The 20,557-nt window shown below is 50.1% G+C and overlaps 2 protein-coding genes and 1 pseudogene across 4 annotated transcripts in view; 2 read left to right on the top strand and 1 right to left on the bottom strand.

Annotated features, from left to right (window-relative positions):
- The first annotated feature begins 230 nt into the window (after positions 1-230).
- On the top strand, positions 231-10,402 carry Mcat (malonyl-CoA-acyl carrier protein transacylase). Of its 2 annotated transcripts, XM_027396125.2 has the most exons (4): positions 243-707; positions 2,048-2,135; positions 6,073-6,290; positions 8,432-10,402. In XM_027396125.2, the coding sequence occupies exons 1-4, from the start codon at positions 282-284 to the stop codon at positions 8,852-8,854; spliced, it is 1,155 nt and encodes a 384-aa protein (XP_027251926.1). In that variant the 5' UTR covers positions 243-281; the 3' UTR covers positions 8,855-10,402. The 2 variants fall into 2 exon arrangements, with proteins under 2 accessions (XP_027251927.1, XP_027251926.1); XM_027396126.2 differs by lacking the exon at positions 6,073-6,290 and having other exon boundaries at positions 231-707; positions 8,432-8,610.
- LOC100768552 lies at positions 2,420-2,906 on the top strand (annotated as a pseudogene).
- A 793-nt stretch (positions 10,403-11,195) lies between the features above and the next one.
- Bik (BCL2 interacting killer) overlaps positions 11,196-20,557 on the bottom strand; it is a 30,030-nt gene continuing 20,668 nt past the window's right edge. Inside the window, exons 1-5 of one of the 2 annotated variants that reach the window (XM_035440799.1) lie at positions 15,300-15,672; positions 14,830-15,001; positions 12,718-12,816; positions 12,106-12,223; positions 11,196-11,669 (exon numbers count right to left, since the gene is read on the bottom strand). In XM_035440799.1, coding sequence (XP_035296690.1) covers positions 11,577-11,669; positions 12,106-12,223; positions 12,718-12,816; positions 14,830-14,996 — 477 coding nt within the window. In that variant the 5' untranslated portion in view covers positions 14,997-15,001; positions 15,300-15,672 and the 3' untranslated portion in view covers positions 11,196-11,576. Of the gene's footprint in view, positions 11,670-12,105; positions 12,224-12,717; positions 12,817-14,829; positions 15,002-15,299; positions 15,673-20,557 lie in introns of those variants that run through there. The other variant, XM_035440798.1, reaches the window with a different exon arrangement.

Below are 20,557 nucleotides of genomic sequence, written 5' to 3'. Positions count from 1 at the left end.
GCAGTACTCTTTCACGTTCTACTGGACGGTGTTGCACATTTTAGTACGGAGATACTTATTGAGGGCTCACTGTGGAATGCTGTCTGTGGTTCCTGGGGAGAGAGGTTTAAAAAAACCCACAGACCAAGACACAAGTGCAAATGGTTTGAGAGCTGGGGTGGATCAGAAACATAGGAACTTTTTTTTTCTGGCTGCCTGGCGAACCCGACAGGAAATACGCGTAGGACCGCATCGCTGCGCAGCCGCAGTGCTCCTCCGTCGCCGCGGTAAAAAACAGCCCTATGTGTTTCGTTATGAGCGCCCGGGTAGCTCGGGCAGGATGGTCCTGGGGGCTCTGGGGACGCCGCGCCGCCTCGAGCCTCCGGGAGCCGCCGCCGGACGCCGTGGACGTGGCAGAACTGCTGCGGGACGCCAGCTCGGCCCAGGATGAGGCCCCGGAGGCGTTGGCGCCGCGGCCGCCCTCACGCTGCTCAGTGCTGCTCTTCCCCGGCCAGGGCAGCCAGATGGTCGGCATGGGGGGCGGCCTGCTTGGCTTCCCGCGTGTGCGCCAGCTCTACGAAGCGGCTCACCGGGTGCTGGGCTACGATCTGCTGGAGCTGTGCCTGCACGGGCCTCAGGAGGACCTGGACCGCACCGTGCACTGCCAACCCGCGGTCTTCGTGGCCTCGCTGGCCGCCGTGGAGAAGCTTCATCACCTGCAGCCGGCGGTGAGCCGAGAGGAGAGTCTACTGGGTCTGCGGGGTCCTCAGTGTGGATCTTACTGGTCGCCATTCCGGTCGTCATGATAGTATTCTAGACCTCCTGCACGAAACAGGGATCCCTGCTCCAGGGGTGTTTGCATCTTAGAAGAGACACAGTTCACAGTTAATATAGTACATTAAAGATGAATGTGTTGGGCTGGAGACATGGCTCTGAACTTAAGAGGACATGGGTTAGGTTCCCAGCACCCATGTGGCGGGTCACAATCCATAATTCCTGTTCCATGGGATCCAACACCGTTTTATGACTTCTGCAGGTACCAAGTATGTGTATCATGTGCAAATAACATTCAAGCAAGCAAAACATTCATACACATAAATCTTTTTTTTAATTTATTTATTGAGGGTCCAGAGAGACGGCTCAGTGGTTAAGAGCACTAGCTGCTCTTCCAGAATACCCAGGTTCAATTCCCAGTACCCACATGACATCTCACATAACTGTCTGTAATTCCAGTTTCAGGGGATCTGACCAGCCAGGGCTACATAGCAAGTTCCAGCCCAATCAGGGCTACATAGTGAGACCCTGTCTTAAAAAAGACAGAAAACGGCATGGCAGATATTACAGCATGTGACTTCACTTGCTGTTGAAACAGAGTAATACATGTTAACTGGTGCTGAGATCCTCTGTTTTACCTCTGCAGTCACCTTGTAAGATGGTATGATAGGAGGCTCAAGGTTACAGGAATGAGTATAGTCCTATGGCACATTTCATTTACTCAGTGCTTACTTTGGGCCAAGCCTATGCCGAGATTTTTATAGAGATTAGCATTACCTACTTTTAGTAGTACTGTAAAGTAGGTCTGGGGGACTGAAATCCAGTTCTCTGTGGCCCGAAAAATCATATTTTTAATGCCTGTACTTTTGGTTGGGAGCATTGGAAGGATGAACTGTAATGTATCTGTGTTGTCATTAAACTCAAAATCCTCTAGCTTCAGTCTCCCCCAGGGCTGTGATTACAGCCATGAGTGGTCATAGGCAGTGTGCATTTAACTTTGCATCCCATATGCCCAAAAAAACTGCTCTGGGCAGAGGCAAGAGGATCGAGACTCTGGGTCATGGTGTGACTAGGATTGGCTCTAGCCTGCCTTTCTAAGGGAGGTTCTCATCAAGAAAGGGCTAGACTCAGGGGTTGCTGGCCCAGCTGTGTGCTCTCTTCTAGCTGGAGTACCAGGCCAATAGAATTGGCTCGTGGTGACACGTAACTGCCCTGCCAATTCCCAGGTGCATATCCTAGGACTGAATGCTCTGTACCTTAGGGCTCAGCCTTATGTCCTGCTCTGTCACCACAGGTCATTGAGAACTGTGTTGCTGCAGCTGGATTCAGCGTGGGAGAGTTTGCAGCCCTCGTGTTTGCTGGAGCCATGGAGTTTTCTGAAGGTACACAGGAGTTTGGCTTGTGCAGAGTGTGTTCTTGCTGGGTTCAGTGGGGACAGGGGACTCTGTGGACAGTGGTGCTGGACCTACTCCATGGTTGTCCGGAAGGGAGCACAGGACTGCAGATGACCCTGGAGCTCAAGGGCCAGATTCCCCTGATCCCCTTTGAAGTCTAAAGGATTCAGTGCAGGTTTCCTATATAATCTCATGAAGTCTGTTCCCATGGCCACCTTCCTTCACTGCCCTCTGCATTCCTTTTTAAATTACATAAAAATCCTCTTTGCTGCCAGACCTCCGCCATCATGGGTCTAATGCATGCTCCCAGGAGGGCCTGTCCCAGTTGGTGCTGCCCTACCACCGTAGCGTCCCCACTTGGCTGAAGCTGACATCTGATGATGTGAAGGAACAGATTTACAAACTGGCCAAGAAAGGCCCAACTCCCTCCCAAATAGGTGTGATCCTGAGGGACTCACATAGTGTGGCCCAGGTCCATTTTGTGACTGGTAATAAAATCTTGAGAATCCTAAAGTCTAAAGGCCTTGCCCCTGATCTCCCTAAGGATCTCTACCATTTGATTAAGAAAGCTGTTGCTGTCCGAAAGCATCTTGAGAGGAACAGAAAGGATAAGGATGCTAAGTACCCCCTGATTCTGATAGAGAGCAGAATTCACCGGCTGGCTCGTTACTATAAGACTAAGCAGGTCCTCCCACCCAATTGAAATATGAGTCATCCACAGCCTCTGCTCTAGTGGCATAAATTCTCTTGTGTGCACAAGCAATAAAATCACTTTGAATAAAAAAATACATAAAATTGTGAGTGTGTGTGTGTGTGTGTGCACTGCCACAGTGTGTGTGAGGCAGAGGACAATTTTTAGGAAATAGTTTATTCTTCCTTCCAGCATGTGCATTTTTAGGATTGAACTCAGGTTATTAGGTTTGGCCACAGGCACCTTTACCCACTGAGCCCTCTTGCTGGCTCTCCCTTTGCATTGTTAAGGCATTCACTCTCTTCCTGTCACACTGGAAGGTATTCAGTGTTACATGAAAGAGTCAATGAATACTTGATTATTGCCTAATGTATGTATGCAAAGCCCATTCCCAGCATCCAGAGTTCGGGAACAAGAGCAGTTAGTACTCTTAACTGATGAGCCATTTTCCAGACTTTTTTTTTCTTTCTTTTTCTTTTTCTTTTCTTTTTTTTTTTTTTTTTTTTTAGATTTATTTACTTATTATGTATGCAGTGTTCTGTCTGCATATATGCCTGCAGGCCAGAAGAGAGCACCAGATCTCATTACAGGTGGTTGTGAGCCACCTTGTGGTTGCTGGGAATTGAACTCAGGACCCCTGGAAGAGCAGTCAGTGCTCTTAACCTCTGAGTCATCTCTCCAGCCCCCCAGACTTTTTCTTAAGATTTTTGTTGTTGTTGAAGCTGGACACAGTAGCTCGTGCTTGTAGTTTTGGCTAATCTGGAGGTTATGGCAAGATCTCTTGAGCTGAGTTTGGGGCTTATGCCCTTAATCCCAGCACTTGGAAAATGTGAAAAGGCAGGTGGAACTATGTGAGTTCAAAGCCAGCCTGGTCTACATATCAAGTTCCAGACCCACCAGGGCTGCATAGTGAGACCCTGTCTCAAAAAGGGAAGGAAAAGCAGGCAGACAGACACACAGAGGGAGAGAGCGAAAGCACACACAAGTGCCTGACTGACTGATCAGTTCATTGATTTTCAAGTCTGCTTTATAGTTCAATACAGGGAAGGGACTTGAACGCTCATTTCTTGAGAGATGAGACCCAGATGGCCAACAAGCACATGTTTAATAACAGTGGTCATCAGAGAAACGAATGTCAGCCCGCATGAATAGCATTTCATGCCCTATAGAAGAGGAGGGTTAAGGATGTGCAGAAATCAGCCCAGGTTCTGGCTTCTAGGAATATAGATAGTACAGCCACTGTATAGTTAAATTGTAATATCAACTGGCCATAATACATGAATCCAGTTGGTAGAAGAGGCAGAAGCTACTGGGGTGGGAGGAGGAAGAAAAGGGAATGAGGTGTTCTTGAGGGAGTGGTGCTGGACATTGAGCCTATGGCCTCAAGATGTTAGGCAAGCAGTCTGCCATTGAGCTACATCTCCAGCCCCAATGCTGGGTTTTGTTTTCGATACAGCATTTTTCTGTGTAGCCCCGGATATCCTGGAACTCACTCTGTAGACCAGGTTGGCCTTGAACTCAAGAGATCCACCTGCCTCTGCCTACCAAGTGCTGGGATTAAAGGCGTGTGCCACACCACCACCTGGCTTCCCAATGCTGTTTTAAAAACATATTAGTATTATGAAAGGGATAGGGATGTTTCCAGGTCCCACTGAAAGTACCAGTTTTGTAGTCTGTGTGCAGTTTACAGAATGACAGCACGTTCATAGGTGAATACTAAATGTCTTTGTGTGGCATCTGCCATAGTTACTACTTTACTACACACATGGGAGAGAGGTGTTCACACTTGCCCTCACCTTGCTTTGTCTTTTCTCCTGCTTCTCATCAGCAGTTCTTTCTATATGTGTGTGCCCCACAGTTTACCCAGGGCCATGGAGCTGTAAATCTCACACAAATATACCCATTCCTGAGTGAGTGGTATGCATAGAGAAGGTTGTGAGATTGGCCCTGTGAGTCAAGCCCTGGGCAGTTCCCGTGTCTCTCCTCATTCTGTTCAGCCTAAGGAACAGACATCAGGAGTGGACAGGGGTGTTGTCAATGGCCCTTCCTCTCCGTCTCAGTCTTAGAGCAGCCTGCCTGGGTGCAGCCCTGTCATCACTTTCCCGAGCCCATTTCTGCTCTCCTGCCTTGGCAGTGTTGGGTTCTTGGGCTCTGCATGGATTATTCATGCCTGGTTTATGACAGTCATGTTTCATGAAGTTCATGTGCTTTTTGTAGTTTTATGACTGCCTGTGTGTCTGGTGGTCTTGGTTGCTGTTCCTTTTCAGTTTTTCTTAAATAACAGCTTTCATGTTCTATAACAGCCCAGACAAAGTGGATGTTATTGTCCTGGTTTGCTAGCGGGAAGTTGAACCTGAAGGTGTGGCTTGCCTGACACTGAGTGGTTCCAAGTCTGTTCTTGTCCCCTTCCCTGGACTCCAAAGCAGGCACACTGATGTTTGATACCAGGAGATTTTAGGGGCTTTCTTGAGAATTGTAGTGCACTCCTTATAGAAAGACCGCTGGTCTGCCCATCACTGTCAGTAGAATCACTCACAGCTGTGACAATCAAAGAGTCTCCTATCCTTCTTAGGTTATAGATACTTCTATTTTTATGTGTACGTGCTTGCATGAGTTTGTGTGCACCATGTGTATGCAGTACCCAGGGCACTGAGTTATCTGCAACTGGAGTTGCAGGCCGTTGTAGGATGCCGATGTGGGTGACAGGAATGGAACCCTAGCCCTCTGCAGAAGCAGAAGCACTCTTTACTGCTGAGCCATTTTCCAGCCCTGGTTATTTGTGTTACTGTAGTGGACGTGCTGCTTTTCACTTGTTTCCTCCCCACCCTGTGGTTGTATGCACATGTGTGTGCAGGTATGCAGACCTATGTGCACGTACTAACAGGATAGAGATGGACAATGTGTTTCTTACCACTCATTCCTCTGAGTCAGGGTTTCTCCCTGAACCCAGAGCTCAGCTGGTGGTCTCTGCCTCTGTCTGACCCTCCCACTTTGCTGGGCTATAGGCTTACATAGCCGTACTTGACTTCATGTAGATGCGAGGGATTTGAACTCAGGTTACTCTATTCAGTAAGTGCTCTTCTATACTGGATGTGACCCCTCAGCACAGCAGATAAAGATGATTAGAACTGTGGCCCTGGGACTGGCGGTCAGCACCACTGTTACTATTTCCCTTGATGATGACTCACCCTCCATTTCACAGTTAGACTTCCAAACACACTTCTATCTGGATAGGTCTGTATGCAGTGAAGGTCCGAGCCGAAGCTATGCAAGAAGCATCTGAAGCTGTCCCCAGTGGGATGCTGTCTGTCCTCGGCCAACGTCAGTCCAACTTCTCCCTTGCCTGCATGGAAGCCCAGGAGCACTGCAGATCCTTAGGCATAGAGAACCCGGTGTGCCAGGTGTCCAACTACCTCTTTCCTGACTGCAGGGTCATCTCAGGACACCTTGAGGTTAGTGTTGGTGGGAGCCACCCTCACAGACTCTAGTCGGCTATGGAGCTGGGAGTCTGCATACCTCTGAGGTTCCAGTGGAAGAGCATGGCCTGGAAAAAATGGCCAAGGGCCTAGGCCATATGTAGCAGAGTGAGTGCTGCAGAGGGGAGCAGAAGCCAGGCTATCACCTACTGGTTTCTGACCCAGTCATCTGGCTCATGGGTCAGGTCAAAGGGCCAGACCACACCATGTCCAGGCCTTTCCATGCTGCTATGCCTGTAATCTGGCTGCTTGCTTTGAGAAAGGAGCAGTTTTCTGTGGCTTTGTCTAGCATTTTTACCTGGCCTTTTTATTTATTTGTTTACCTATTTATTTATTGTTTTTTTGAGACAGGGTTTCTCTGTGTAGCCCTGGCTATCCTGTAACTCACACTGGAGACCAGGCTGGCTTCAAACTCACAGAGGTCTGCCTGCCTCTGCCACCCGAGTGCTAGAGTTAAAGGCGTGCGCCACCACTACTAGGTACCTGGCTTTTTCTTGAGTGTCTGATAATTTGCATTCAAGTGCTCGGTTTTCTGCTGTCTGCTGCTTCCCCAAGTATCACTTACCAAGATATTCTGTGTATTAGCACTAGGGACACAAGACCCATTAGAGTTCCTATTGTCAAAGGAGGAGCAGTATAACAAGGTGACACCAGTCCAGGGACACAGTAAAGGGCAGGTCAAGCACTAAGTGGAGGGGCAGGAGCCCTGTGGAAGTGGCAGCTGGAACCAGTGCTACCTTGAGATGCCAAGAAAGTACAGCTAGCCTCCAAAGCCAGAGAAACCCTGTCTCAAAAAAACAAAAACAAAAAAAGAAAAGAAAAGAAAAAAAGAAAGTACAGCTAGAAGCTATGTCTAACTCCCTCACTGCCAGTCCACCATCTAGAAGGCATCTTTATCCCATTTCACAGAAAAGGAAGCTGAGATGGAGAAACAAGAGCCAGAAGTTTGAGTCTTTCTTTATAGCCTATGCTGGTCTTGAACTCACAATCTACACTGCCTCAAGCATGTGCCACTGAAGGCCAAATTTGAGTCCCAGTATCTGGGCTGAAGGCACATACTTATAAACCCAGTCCTTGGGAGGTGAAGGCAAAAGGATTTGGCCACAGAATGAGTTCAAGACCAGCCTGGACTACCTACAACCCTGCCTCAAAAATAACAACATATAACCAAGTGCGATGGTCCGCATCTTTAATCCCAACACTTGGGAAGCAGAGGCAGGAGGATCTCTGAGTTCAAGGCCAGTCTGGTTTACAGAGTGAGTTCCAGGACAGCCAGGACTACCTGGTGAGACCCTGACTCAAAAAATGAACAAAACTGCAAACACACAGTTCTCACTCTGGTGATTTCCTTCCACTATCTGGGTTACCTTTGCTAGGTGTCTTCAAATACTACCTCTGAACCTGTGAGCACTACAGCCCCTTGGTGACTAATCTGACGTGGTAGAACATCACACTGGTCAGTTCTAAGCCAAGATAGACTTCGTTTCTACTTACCAGGCATGGTCACTTTTTTTTGGGGGGGGGCAGGTGACCATCAACTCCCTACAAAAAGACCATCAGGACTGGAGGGATTATGGTGCAGAGGTTAGGAGCACTTGTTCTTGCAGAGGATCCACATTTGGTTTTCAGAACCCATATGATAGTTTCGACCATCCATAACTCCGGTTCCAGGGGATCAGGTATCCTCTTCTGTTGTCCTTAGGCACCAGGCATATGTGCGATATACATGCAGGCAAAACACTGGTGCACACAAAAATTAGTAAGTCAAAAAAAAAAACTGAAAAAGTGGACTAAGGTTAGAGCTGAAGGGTTTGTGGGCCACATGTGATAAGGCACACTTGTAATCTTAGCACTCAGGAAGCTTAGGAGGATTGTGAGTACAAAGCTAGCCTGACCTCTGTATGATGGCCTCGTCTCAAAAGCCAAGCAAGAGCTGAGGGTGAAACTCAATGGCAGAAGTCTTGCTTGGCACACAGAGACCCTTGGATTCCATCCCAGCACCGCACCACACACACACACACACACACACACACCACACACACACACACACACACACACAATGCCAGCAACAGCTGGAACCTTTGCTTCTATAAGATTCCTCTTGTTTTTCCCATTAGGCCCTGCAGTTTCTCCGGAAGAATTCTGCTAAGTATCACTTCAGGCGCACCAAGATGTTGCCAGTAAGTGGTGGCTTCCATACTTGCCTCATGGAGCCAGCTGTGGAGCCCCTGGTGAAAATTCTAGGCACAATTAACATCAAGAAGCCACTGGTTGCTGTCCACTCCAACGTCAGTGGGCATAAATACATGGATCCCCAGCACATCCGGAAGCTGCTGGGGCAGCAGGTGGTGTCTCCAGTGAAGTGGGAGCAGACGATGCACTCCATCTACAAGCGGAAGAAGGGCACTGATTTCCCCAGCACCTTTGAGGTGGGTCCCGGGCGGCAACTGGGGAGCATCCTGAAGAGCTGCAATGGGCAGGCGTGGAAGTCCTACAACCACGTGGATGTGATGCAGACCAGCACGGATCCTGACCACTGAGGGCCTTGAATGGAATGGCCCCAGGGTGAGCCCCATTTCCTCAGACTGGAGGACATTGGTCACTGCAGTCTCAGTTGTGGCTAAGGCTTCCCTCAGAGGATCGTCCTTGAGTGCCCCATCACATGACTCAACCCGTCCCTACACTTGATGCTGTCCGGCTGCTGGGGGAAAGAATTCCTATGCAGACGGCCTGTGCAGCCGGCATGCTACTCTGCCTTTGCACACAACCATGCCCCTCAGTGAATCCAGGAAGGGCTAGCCTGGGGCAGCCTTAGACTTACCCTGTTGGTGCTGTAGGCACACTGCTTGGCTTCAAACCAGGCCTGGTGCCAGAGGGGCTTATTGTCCCTGTGTCATGCTGTTCACCCAGGGCCGAGGTCATAGCTTGTTTGGCCTTCAATCTGTCCAATGGCCTTGGCAGCCACTTGGTCCTCTCCTCTCTAGACAGCTGGGAGATTGAGTGCCATATACTGTAGATATCTAAGAAGCACATGTTAAGTTCACAGGAGAAACCTGGAACATAAGGTATGGAATGTATTTGGGCAAGAAGGATGGCCCGGGACCCTGACTGCACTAGTCCAGCCCCAGTTCATTCATGACGAGACCCCCACCACCACCAAGTCGTCCATGGGACAGTGGCCACTGCTTCCCTCACAACACAGCTGCTCTGCAGCAGGAGTAAAAGAAGTCTGTGAGAGGACACATAATAAATGTGAGCGAGCCTTTCTAAGCTGCCTGGCTGGCTTTCTCATTCATTGATGCTGGGGAATCTTGGGAATGGAGCTCATGAACTTGTTTTGTTGTTGGGAAGGCCTACACCTAATCTGGATAGCCTTCTCAGCAGGGCTCTGTCTGCCTCTGGACAGGACCTGTCCTATTGCCCAACTGTGCCATTCTTGTGCAACTGTCCTTGGTACTTGCAGGCCTTGTGATCTCTAGATGGCCTGTGGATTTCAACATGAGTGCAAATGTAGTTTGCACCATCCTGAGTGAGTACATCTATCTTAGCTGAGGCAGGAGAATGGCTTTAGCTCCTCAGTTTGACATCAACCAGGCAGAACAGCCTGTCTGTAAATGAGTAAGATTCTGGAAAGCTGTCAGCATTTGCTTGCAGGGGGTTGGCTCCTGTGGTTGCCTCTTTGGGCCCCAGGTCTGGAGCACTGTGGCTTGGCTGTCTGCAGGGCAAATGTCACCTCGGAAGCTTGGACTCACCTCACCTCTCCCAAGCCTAACATGAGGTCAACCTGAACCAGGGCATCCCATATGGGATGTGGTCAGTCCCATCCTGTGTGGTCACATCACAGGCCCCAGATGCTCCCACAGCCTTGTCACCTGAGGGAAGTTGCCCCACTGTCCCAGAACCCTCCATCCCTCCTTGGGCCTGCTGCAGGGGAGTGGTGTGTTAAGAGTCTCAGACCAAAGCTGCTGTGGCAAATGTGACAAGTGTCCATCCCCACTCTTGAGCACTGGGGGCAATCCTAGTTCTGCTGTTAACTAGGACTGATCTCACTGAAGGCTGAATCTGGCAATAAAGCTTGGGGTTAGGCTCTGGTGTCTAGTTTTATGTCTTGAAAGAGGAGTACCCAAAGCAGGTGGCCTTTGCTCTTCCGAGCATCATTTGTAGGCCCGTGACAATGTGACAGGATGGGAGGTGATACCTACTGGGGACACAAGACTGCAAAGGGACTCAACAAGCATCCCACCCAGACCTGGGAAATTTGGGACAGCTCAAGGACACATAATGAGGGCATTTGGGAGGAGACCAAAGAAAGTGGCCCCTGAAGTCACAGCCACTGGTAGCTACATGGGGAGGGGTATTGCTTGGTGTCTGATGGGAACAGGCAAAGTTCCAGGTGGAGGCCTTGGTTGATCTAGAAAGAGAATGGGACAGGCAGGCCTGGGGGAGGTACTGAGCCCATGGTGGGAGTCTGGCCCTCCTCCCTCGGTGTTTCTTGTGCAGCACACCCCAACACCATAGCTTTTTGTGAGACCTGCACCCCTACCCCCACATACACACAGGAGGTGGGCAGACTTCCCCATTAGGATTACAGGCAGAAGGAGACAAGATGGTGCTGTGGAGCTGGGCCTGGTGGCACAGAGGCAGGCAGAGCTCTGAGTTAGGCCAGCCTGGTCTACATAGTGAGTTCCAGGACAGCCAGACATATTCAGAGAAACCATATTTGGGGGAAGAGGAATGCTTATAGTCCTTGGGTGCAGGCAGAATGCACAGGACTGGGGCAGAGGCCACCCCTCCTCCTCCACCATCTACATCCAGTGTTATGACAGCCCCCAGAGGACCTAGGGGGAGGCTGGCTGCAAACAGCACTTTATTGAACACTTCTGGAAACAACACTTGATTCACTTTATTGAACTCTCCACCCCAAGGAATCTAGTCCAGTAGATTCTGTGCCTCAAGGCTTCACAAGCCAGGGGTGTGGCCAGCACTCCCCCCCACTGGTGGCCACAGGACCAGCCTGCGGAGAAAAGGCAGGCAGGGGTCAAGAGAGGGGCCAGCCAGGCCTCAGGGGCATTTAGCCAGTAATGCCCCTGAGCTATAGTGAATTCATTTGCCTTACAAAAACCCAGAAAATGTGTATGAAATCTCAGCACTATCCTGAGTTAAATATAAAAAAAAGGGACAGTTAGAAAACACCACAGTTAGGGTGCCGGCACCTCTAGGGGGTGGTTGAGGAGCAGGGGCCAGCCCTGCCCCTGCTGGGCTTCACTGAAGCTGCAAATGCAAGGCCTCCCCCAGCAGCAAGAGGACCAACAGCACCATGGGAAACAGCTGTCCTCGGGCCTGGTCAGGTGACACCTATAAGACCAAAAGGGAAGGGAGAGTGAGGCCCAGGGACCACCTGGGGTGAGGAGACAGCTCTTGGGGACTGGGAACAAACATCTATGCACAAGTGGGGGATCTGGGACAGTGTGAATATGGTATTCAGCCAGTGGGGGTGAGCTGGGAGGTGGCCCTGAGACCATAGCTGAGAGAGGGTCCTGTCTGCCAGAGGAAGGGTCTCTGCAGCGGAGACCAGAGGCACTGTTAAGTGTGTACTTGAATCTCGTTGAGTTCAGAGGCCAGCCAAACGGTTGTTGCACTCACTAAGGCTTCTGGAATGGGGCAGAAGTGGAAAGAGGTGGGGAAGACGTAGAGAGGGATGGAGATTGTGGCAAACCAAACAGCACGGCTAAGGAGCTGCTGGCTGCCCTGTGGGCAGGGTAATGTAGACTACAGGCATCAAGGGTCTTACCCAGGTACCAGGAGTCAGGACTCTCCAGGACCAGATTTTTTCCCTGAGGTTGGTGAGGCCTCGAATCAGGCTTCTGAAAATCCCCCTGGCACCCGTCTGGCTGTAGTTGACAGCGAGTCTGTAAGACATGGGATGGGCAAGGTGATTACTGTAGCAGTAGACACTGGACACCTACATGTGTGACTCATTACAGCACGGCGCACAGAGCCTCTGTGCCCCTCGGACATCCTACTCTCTCCACTACGAAAGTCATCTCTTCCCAGACTGCCTTCTGGGTCTCTGCCCGGAGCTGACCACAAGGAACATCCACCCTGAAGGACCCTGAGTAGTCTGTCTTCCTGGGAGACCAACTGAGGGGCTGCCTCTGGGGCCAAGCCCACACTGCCCTGGCAGTTGGGACCTCTCAGGACTGCTGTCCAACTTGACAAAGGGTGATGCTTGATCTACTGTTGAAGCCAGAGGGAAGGCTTGGGGACCCAGGTGGGGGCTGGGAAGTGAAGGATTTCAAGCTTGTCCGGGGACTCCTATACTTCTTTAAGGTTTGCAGGATGCCCTTAGAGTCCAGCCCTGTGCTGGTTCTGGCTCTGCATGTCCACCTGGGCAGCTGGTTACCTGTGCATGGCAATCCCAGGCAGCTGGGCCAGACGGGGCCCCCGAAGACACAGGTCCATCTCATCACCAATGTAGGCCAGCCTCAGGGCCACTTGGTTTCTGCAGGAAGACACAGAGAAGTTTGGTGGGGTTGTGCTGAGGGGCCATACCACCCACCCACCCAGCCCAAATCCTGTGGGACTCAAGGCCCAGAGAGAGGAGGCAGTGGAATACTGGGGGCCAGTAGCAAACCTTGGTGTCCCTCTCATCCATGAAGTACCCTTTGAAGTAAAGGGTTCCCCTACAGGACAGACCACAGACTACTGAGACATCAGGTGGAGGGGCCAACAGGGGACTCCCTCTTGTGGAAATCAGACACGCATTAATGCTAGGAGTGTCTCATGAACCTGCCTGGAAGCCAGGGATAACTTAGCCCAGAAAGACTATCACCTGACCTCCCCTGTAGAGGACCTGGCAGGGGAGGTGCATGGTGGTAACAGTGGATGGTAGGGAAGAGCACTGGGGGTGCTCTGAGCCCCCTCCAGATGGCTTCCTATAGGGTCTCAGTTTATCTTCCCGTTCCAAGACCTGCCCCTGGTTCCTAGTCCTGAAACACTTGTATCTGCACCCTCTCCAGATGTGGCTCTTGTCTAGCCACACTTGATAAACCAAATTCCCAAGTGAGCCAGGCATGGTGGTGCACACCTTCAATTTATAGAAAATCTCAGGAACTAGAGATAGCTCAGCAGTTAATAAACAGCACTTGTTACTCTTGCAGAAGACTCAGGTTCAACTCCCAACACCCGTGTGGTTATTTACAACCATCTGTAACTCCAGTTCAGGGGATACAACACCTGAGTTCTTCAGACACCAGGTATGTATATAGTGCACAGACATACCTGCAGGCAAGCACTCAGGCACATAAAGTAAATCTTTAAAAACGTAAAAGATCTCCAATGGAATGAAAGACACACACTTATGTGGTGAACGCATGTACACTGGACTGGCTGATTTTATGTGTCAACTTGACACAAGCTAGAGTCATCACGGAGGAAGAAGCCTCTGTTGAGGAAATGCATCAGTGAGATCCAGGTGTAGGGCATTTTCTCAATTAGTGACCAATGGTAGAGGACCCAGCCCATGGTGGGTGGTGCCATCCCTGGGCTGCTGGTCCTGGGTTCTATGAGAAGGCAGGCTGAGCAAGCCAGGGGAAACAAGCCAGTGAGCAGCTCCCCTTCCATGGCCTCTGTATCAGCTCCTGCTTCCAGTTATCCTACCCTGTTTGAGTTCCTTCCCTAACTTCCTTCAGTAATAAACAGCAATATGGAAGTGTAAGCCTAATAAACCCTTTCCTCCCTAACTTGCTCTTTGGTCATGGTGTTTTGTCGTATCAATAGAAACCCTAACTAAGACATACACACACTGAAACCAGCCTGATTAAGCCCTTTCTGGGGTTGGCCTGAACATTCCACACCAGTGACTCAATAGCTCACTGGAAAGTCCCTACAGAGGGGATCTCAGGGGCTGTCTGTCCTGCCCAGCTCAGCCCTGGCCACCTGCACCACTGATCCAGTGTCCCAGGTCTACTCCTGATTCTAACAGTGGTGACAACAGTGCCAGGAGCCCGGAAGGTCATCTGGCTTGGGTTGGGAAGTTTTGGTCCTACCTGGGAGACCCCAGGAAAATACTGCCCCAGGCTTCACCTCACTCAGGAATGGACCAGGAAGGGAGGAAACAGGCATCCAAACAGCCCCATCTTACCTCCACAATCAGAGTAACAGAGAACCCTGAAGCTGAGAGTACACATGGAGAGACTGTGTTGACCTGCCTGTGTGCAGGACTCACCATGACCGGTGTAGCTACTCTTTTTCTGCTGGAAGTGAGCAGTGGGTCTCATGGCCTTAGAAGGAAGGGACCTTGCCTTCTCTATCTGGACATAGTGGCAACAACAAACATGCCTCTTGCTAGTGAAGTTAGATGGTCCAGATTGCAGTGTGATGGTCCTGAGACCCCAGAATCACTGTCAGGAACCCTGTGGGGTGTGGAGCCTCCTCAACCCCCACCCCACTCTAGCTCTATACAGAAGGTGTTTCAAGCCATGTCCAGAGGAGGGCACTGGTCAGTGGGTCCTACCTGTTCTCCAGGCACTCCACGAGGTCCAAGTCTCTCATAGAACTGTTTTCTTCCTCCACAGGCTCCTTCATGCTGGGAGCCCCAGGAGCCACTGGAGGTCGGGGCACCTGGTCATGCAGGACAGTCTTGATGATGAGGTCTCTGGCCATGAGTCTTGCCTCTGACATGTCCTCTGTGGGATAAAATAGGCTCAGTATGACTAAATTGCTCAGAACTATGCAATGGGAGCTACTAGGGCTTAGAACACCAGACCAAAATAGGCACTTGGCATGCAGGGTACAATGGAGCTCATGGGGACTGTGAGGTCTTGGAATTTCAATGTTCCTGACCCTCCTCTGCCCCCAACAGGTATCACTGATCCTTGCTCTGCATCTCAAATTGTCTTGTGATTACTTCTGAATACACAATTTGCAGCAACTTTTGCTGCCCAACTAAAATGAACAAGTTATTAACTTAAAAGTAGTTAATACCATCTTGCAATAAAGTTACAATTCAAATAGAAGAAAAAAGGGAACAGTCAAGGACAGGGCAGCTCCCCTTCTGACTGTCATGAATGTAGGGGTGAGGGCCCAAACTGCAGCAGCCAGTCAGAGACAGTAGACAGAGCAGTAGAGAAAGCCTGGCCCAAGCAACTGCAGGACTGGGAGCCATGCCCTGCCTAGGGTTCAAATTCCCAGTTTCCAATTCCTGTGGACAGAGACTTCTGGAACCCCCCACAGTGGTGACTCACATTTCAGTAATGGTTCCATCTCCACTGAGGCAGGCTGGGTGGGACTCTGTGACTGACTCACCATAGTGAAACCCACATGGAACCAGGTGACCTTAGGTCCATGACATCAAGGCAATGATAGTATGGATCTGGATTAATAGCCCTACTCAAATGCTGGTGCACAAGCAGGAATTCAAGGGGACACAGAAAGTTCCAATGCAGCCAAACCTTAGTGTGACACAAGAGACCTTGGTTTTTTGTTTTTGTTTTTAAATTCGAGTTGGTGGTAGCACACACCTTTAATTCCAGCGCTCGGGAGGCAGAGGCAGGAGGATATCTGTGAGTTTGGGGCCAGCCTGATCTACAGAGTGAGTTCCAAGACAGTGAGGGCTACACAGAGAAACCCTGTCTTGAAAATCCACAAAAAAGTGGGTGGCATTGAGCAGCTCTACATAAGAATCCAAAATTCAAAACTTTGGGCCCCAACATCACACATGTGTGATGGTTCAGAGTATAGGAACTCTGTCCCATGTACAGAATCACTTAATGTTCCACATAAATTACCTTCACTTCATATGTGAAAGTGTATAGGAGAGGTACCTGAATTTCACGGGGAGAGTCTGACCTCAACTCCAAGACAGCTCGTGTGTGTGTGTGTGTGTGTGTGTGTGTGTGTGTGTGTGTGTGTGTGTGTACAAGTGTGCATGAAAAGGACAGAGGTTAATGTTGGTGACTTCCTTGATTGTCCTCCACCTTGTGTTTTGAAACAGGGTCCTTCACTTAGACCTGGAGTCATTTCTGCTAGCCTGATTGACAGTAAGCCCCAGAGATTCTCCTGTCTCGGCTGCCCCTGAACTATGATTGCAGGTAAGCACAGCCAGGGTTGGCTTTCTGTGTCTGTGTTGAGGATACCAACAGCCATCGTCTGCACTCCAGCCCTCAATATATTTCATTATATATAAGCAGATGATATCTCAAATCCAAAACTCTCTGGCACCCATCCCGAGACTACACAGGCCATGCTGGCTTGAGCCTGCTTCCCTACCTTGCACTAGGCTGTGTTCAGAGTGTGTGTGGATGCCTTTATTTCACCTCCCAACAACCAGGTTATGGGCAGAGCACTTGTCTGGCATGCTCACGACCTTGGTTTCATCCCTAGCAACACAAACTGACACACAAGAATCAACCTAGACATGATTTTCTGTTCAAAAAGAACACCAGGTCTTGGAAAAGTTCATGCCTGAGCTAAGATGGACAGTGACCCAAGTCTTCCCATCCCTAGGCCAAGACAGACCAGTGACCATTTGTAAAATGGACTGACTGCAGGCACATTGCACAAAGCCATCCTCCTGAGGACACCCAAGGCTAAACACTGAAGTGTCCCACTGATCATTCCCTGTGTTAAAGAAAGAGATGGCTGGAAGCCTAGGCTCTCAGGGAGTTAGAACATAAGCTGGGACCCTCCAGGTGTCTCAGGGCTGACCTTAGGCAGATGACTGTCAGCAATGCACCCCAAATGGTTGTGATCAAGGAGCCAAGTGCACACGAGGTGACATCATCAGCTACCACAGCAGGTATGGGGGTGTGGTGAGTGCCAGGTTTTGAGAAGCCATATAAGGACAGCATTGTTCTTCCTTCTAGAAGTGGAAAAAGAATACCCGTCCAGAGTTTCTGTCTCAACAAAGAGGTGGCTGTCTCCCCTCCTAAGAGGAAGGCACAGGGGAGGTTGACATCTGTTCCCAACAAAGACAGCTCAAGTCTCACAGGAGCCGGGCTGCAAGGATGAGAAGCATAAACACAGCCACAGCAGCCGCACCTGCCAGGCAACACCTTTGCCTGGAGGTAGAAGATGAGGGCTGCAGCGGGAGGGAAGTGGGTTCCACCTGCTCAGTGCACCTGCAGGCAGAGCTGCAAAGCTATCAGGTGGGAGCAAGCGCCCCCCACCCCCTCAGGCCATTAATCTAGTGAAGAAGCCACACAAAATTACCCAGCATCACCCATGTGCTCACACAGGTTCCTCAAAACTCTTGACATATTTGTCCCAAGGAGTGCTTGGCAGCAGTTAGAAAACAAAAAGGGAGATCAAGGATTTACAATATAGAGATACCAACAGGTCTTTAGCCAGCTTGCCTGGAAGCCACTCAGAGCCGGGATGGGCCACAATAGGCCCTTTCCCAGCCTGGACTTGCATTTCATATGAGCCATTCCCAACACTGGCTAGCCGCCAGCAATGTCATCATCTCCTAGGGACAGTCTGACCTCACTGACCATGCCACTGTACTGCCAGTTTACTGAAGAGCAGAGAGGAGAATCCACAGGAGGATGCAGAAGCCACAGATGTCCTACACTGGGGTCTCTGAGGCAAGGGCAATGTTCATCATGAACACCCAGGGGTACCTTCCTTCCCCCTAAGCCTCCTTCAAAAGGTCAGGTATGTGTGTCTCTGCAATGTCACAGACACCCACTCATGGTACTGTGGAATGTCAGAGCGGACAGACAGAGGTCAATATGCAAAAGTCACTAGTTCCACACACCAGACAAAAATGATGTCACTGGTCATGGTGCAATTTACATTTACTCCCAGCACTCAGGAGGCAGAGGCAGGAAGTTTTCTGTGAGTTCAGTCTGGCCAGCCTGGCCTATACAGTGAGTTCCAGGCCAGCCAGCCAGCGCTACAGAGTGAGATCTTGTCTCAAAAAAAAAAAAAAAAAAAAAAAAAAAAAAAAAAAAAAAAAAACAGTTGAACATGAGAACATTTTTATAGTAACAACAACCAAAGTAAATAAATAAATAAATAAATACATTTTTTTAAAAAGAAGGTTTCAGGTCAAGTTATCCTTGTAAAAACTTCAAAGAGAAACTCTAAAACTCCTACCTAAAGAATGTAAAAGAAGAAGTAGGGTGATGGCACAAGCTGTAACCCCCCACTCAGGAGATAGAGGCAGGAAGATCAAGAGTTGAAGGCCAGCCTGGTCTACACAGAAAGTTAAAGGGCATCCTGAGCTACCTGAGGCTTCATCTCAAAACACTAAAAATAAAATAATAAACAAGTAACATTAAAGATGCAGATAAAGAGAGACATGGATTTGCTTATGGCCGGGATGTCTTGGCATGGTACAGACTAAAAGCAATATTTGCGCGTGCACACCTATTAGGTGGTCTGGGAGCCTCTGCTGCCCAAAGGCTCAGGCCGGGGGTGACTCAGCATGCAAAGCCATTTCCCTGGGAAAGCAGACCAGGCCCTCATTTGCATCTGTCCCCTCCTTCTCTTCCTTGTCTCCCCAAACCCAGCTTCCACATCTCGACTTTCACCTCCACACCGGGCTTTTACCATCTCAGAGCAGACCCTGTTCCCAAAATGCTCCCAGGCAAGGGATGGAACTTCAGCCTTGAAGCTGGAAACCTGGCCTTCACCCTGATCCTTGGCCTGACAGCCTGAATTCCCAGCATCCCCAGCACCAGATGGCTGCTGACACTGGAGGCCTGAGAGAGTAGGCCCTGCTGGAGGGTCAGGCACCCATCTGTCTTCCTTAGAACCCTCTTGGACTCCACTGCTCTTCCATCTTGATGGGCCTGGGACAGACCTCTTATCTCAGGTTACCATCCTAACCCCAACATTCACCTTTCTCAACCTTGAGACTCAGTTTCCCTACCTGCCATTGAGTGGAGATAATGCAGCCACACTGCTTATCCTGCCAAGATCCCCAAAGCTTGCCCCTGTTAGAAGTTGATGGGTGTGTAATTGAGGCCTAATTCTGTTATTCAGATTAGCTTCCTCTGTGTCTAGTGTAACCCTTCCACCATCATCAGAAATCAGCTCATCTAAGCCTTTCCCATGAGCCTCTGTATCCACCTAAGGTCAAGAATCAAAATGGAGAGGGTAAGCACAAGCGGCTCTGGGGCTGGGTAGAGTCCCCCTAGGAGGGTCCTTGCAGTGGCAATGCCCTACTGTCTGTCAGTCATTCTGCCAGACCCATCCCTACCCTGGCCACACTGTCTCTAGTAGACATCTCGACTGACCTGCCTCAGGGCTGACCTGCCACAACTGTGTGGATCCCTGGACCCCAAGTGCCATGCTATAACCACCAGAGAGTCTTTCTTCCAACCCAGTCGTGGCCCCTTTTCTGACCACACCCAGAAACCACGAACAGGGACATGCTATGACCCTGGACCTATGCAAGGCAGTGCCCATCACCTGGGCATTCTCGGGAAACTGACCATTCCTATGGGTCCTGAAGAGCTCAGCCCAGGCGTCACAGTCCCAGACACTAGGAACCCTCAGAGTTCACCGCCAATCTCTTACTCCCTTTATGTCCACCCAACTATACTGAACATTGCTGTTTCCTTGGTAGTTTAGATCATGGGACTGGGCTGCTGGGTGTCCTTGGGCAAACTAGTAAACTTGTCTGAGTCCTGTGTCTTCTCACTTCTAGACTGGAGACACTGTTGTGGGGACCAGTGACACAATACACATTGATGGACCTAGCAGCTGAGAAACAGGACTGCTATTAGTTTCCGCGTCCCACCTCCAACACTGGACCTGACATGGAGCAGGTGTCTGAGTGAATAAATGAAGGCCAGGTAGTCCCAGAAGACCTAGTGTGACCCCAGGAAACTGCACCAGTTTTCATTACTTAGGTTGTTTGTTTGCTTGCTTTTATCTCCCAACAAACTTACAGGTGAATACTGGAATCCTTCCGTGAAAGGAGAACACACCTATCTATGTCCCCACCCAGGCTGCATCTCACAGTGACCTTACTACACCCTTGTGGTAGAAGATCCTGCTGCCGTGTGTCAGGATGCAAATTTAAGTTCTGACTGTGACATGCCACAGCTTAGATGGACAACGCAGTGAACCTCATGGACCAGCCTGTGTTTGGTGACCCCCCTGTGCCCTCAGGCTCATCTGGGAAACTGAGGATACTTTCTCCCTCCCAGGAGCATCTGGCCTGCAGGCATTGGGGCTTCAGTCCTGGCAGAAACTCCTGTGCTATATCTTATCTAGTACCCCTGACACCA

Source organism: Cricetulus griseus, chromosome 2, assembly GCF_003668045.3.
Source record: "Cricetulus griseus strain 17A/GY chromosome 2, alternate assembly CriGri-PICRH-1.0, whole genome shotgun sequence".
Taxonomy (NCBI): Eukaryota; Metazoa; Chordata; class Mammalia; order Rodentia; family Cricetidae; genus Cricetulus; species Cricetulus griseus.
Note: the sequence above shows the minus strand (reverse complement) of the source record. Positions and strands in the feature narration are given on the sequence as shown.

What these genes read in the sequence shown, in the direction of transcription:
- Mcat (XM_027396125.2), top strand. Translation starts at nt 282, where the DNA reads ATGTGTTTCGTTATGAGCGCCCGGGTAGCTCGGGCAGGATGGTCCTGG. An exon ending in TTCATCACCTGCAGCCGGCG is followed by an intron (nt 708 to 2,047) that starts GTGAGCCGAGAG and finishes CTGTCACCACAG; the next exon opens with GTCATTGAGAACTGTGTTGC. An exon ending in AGCCATGGAGTTTTCTGAAG is followed by an intron (nt 2,136 to 6,072) that starts GTACACAGGAGT and finishes CTATCTGGATAG; the next exon opens with GTCTGTATGCAGTGAAGGTC.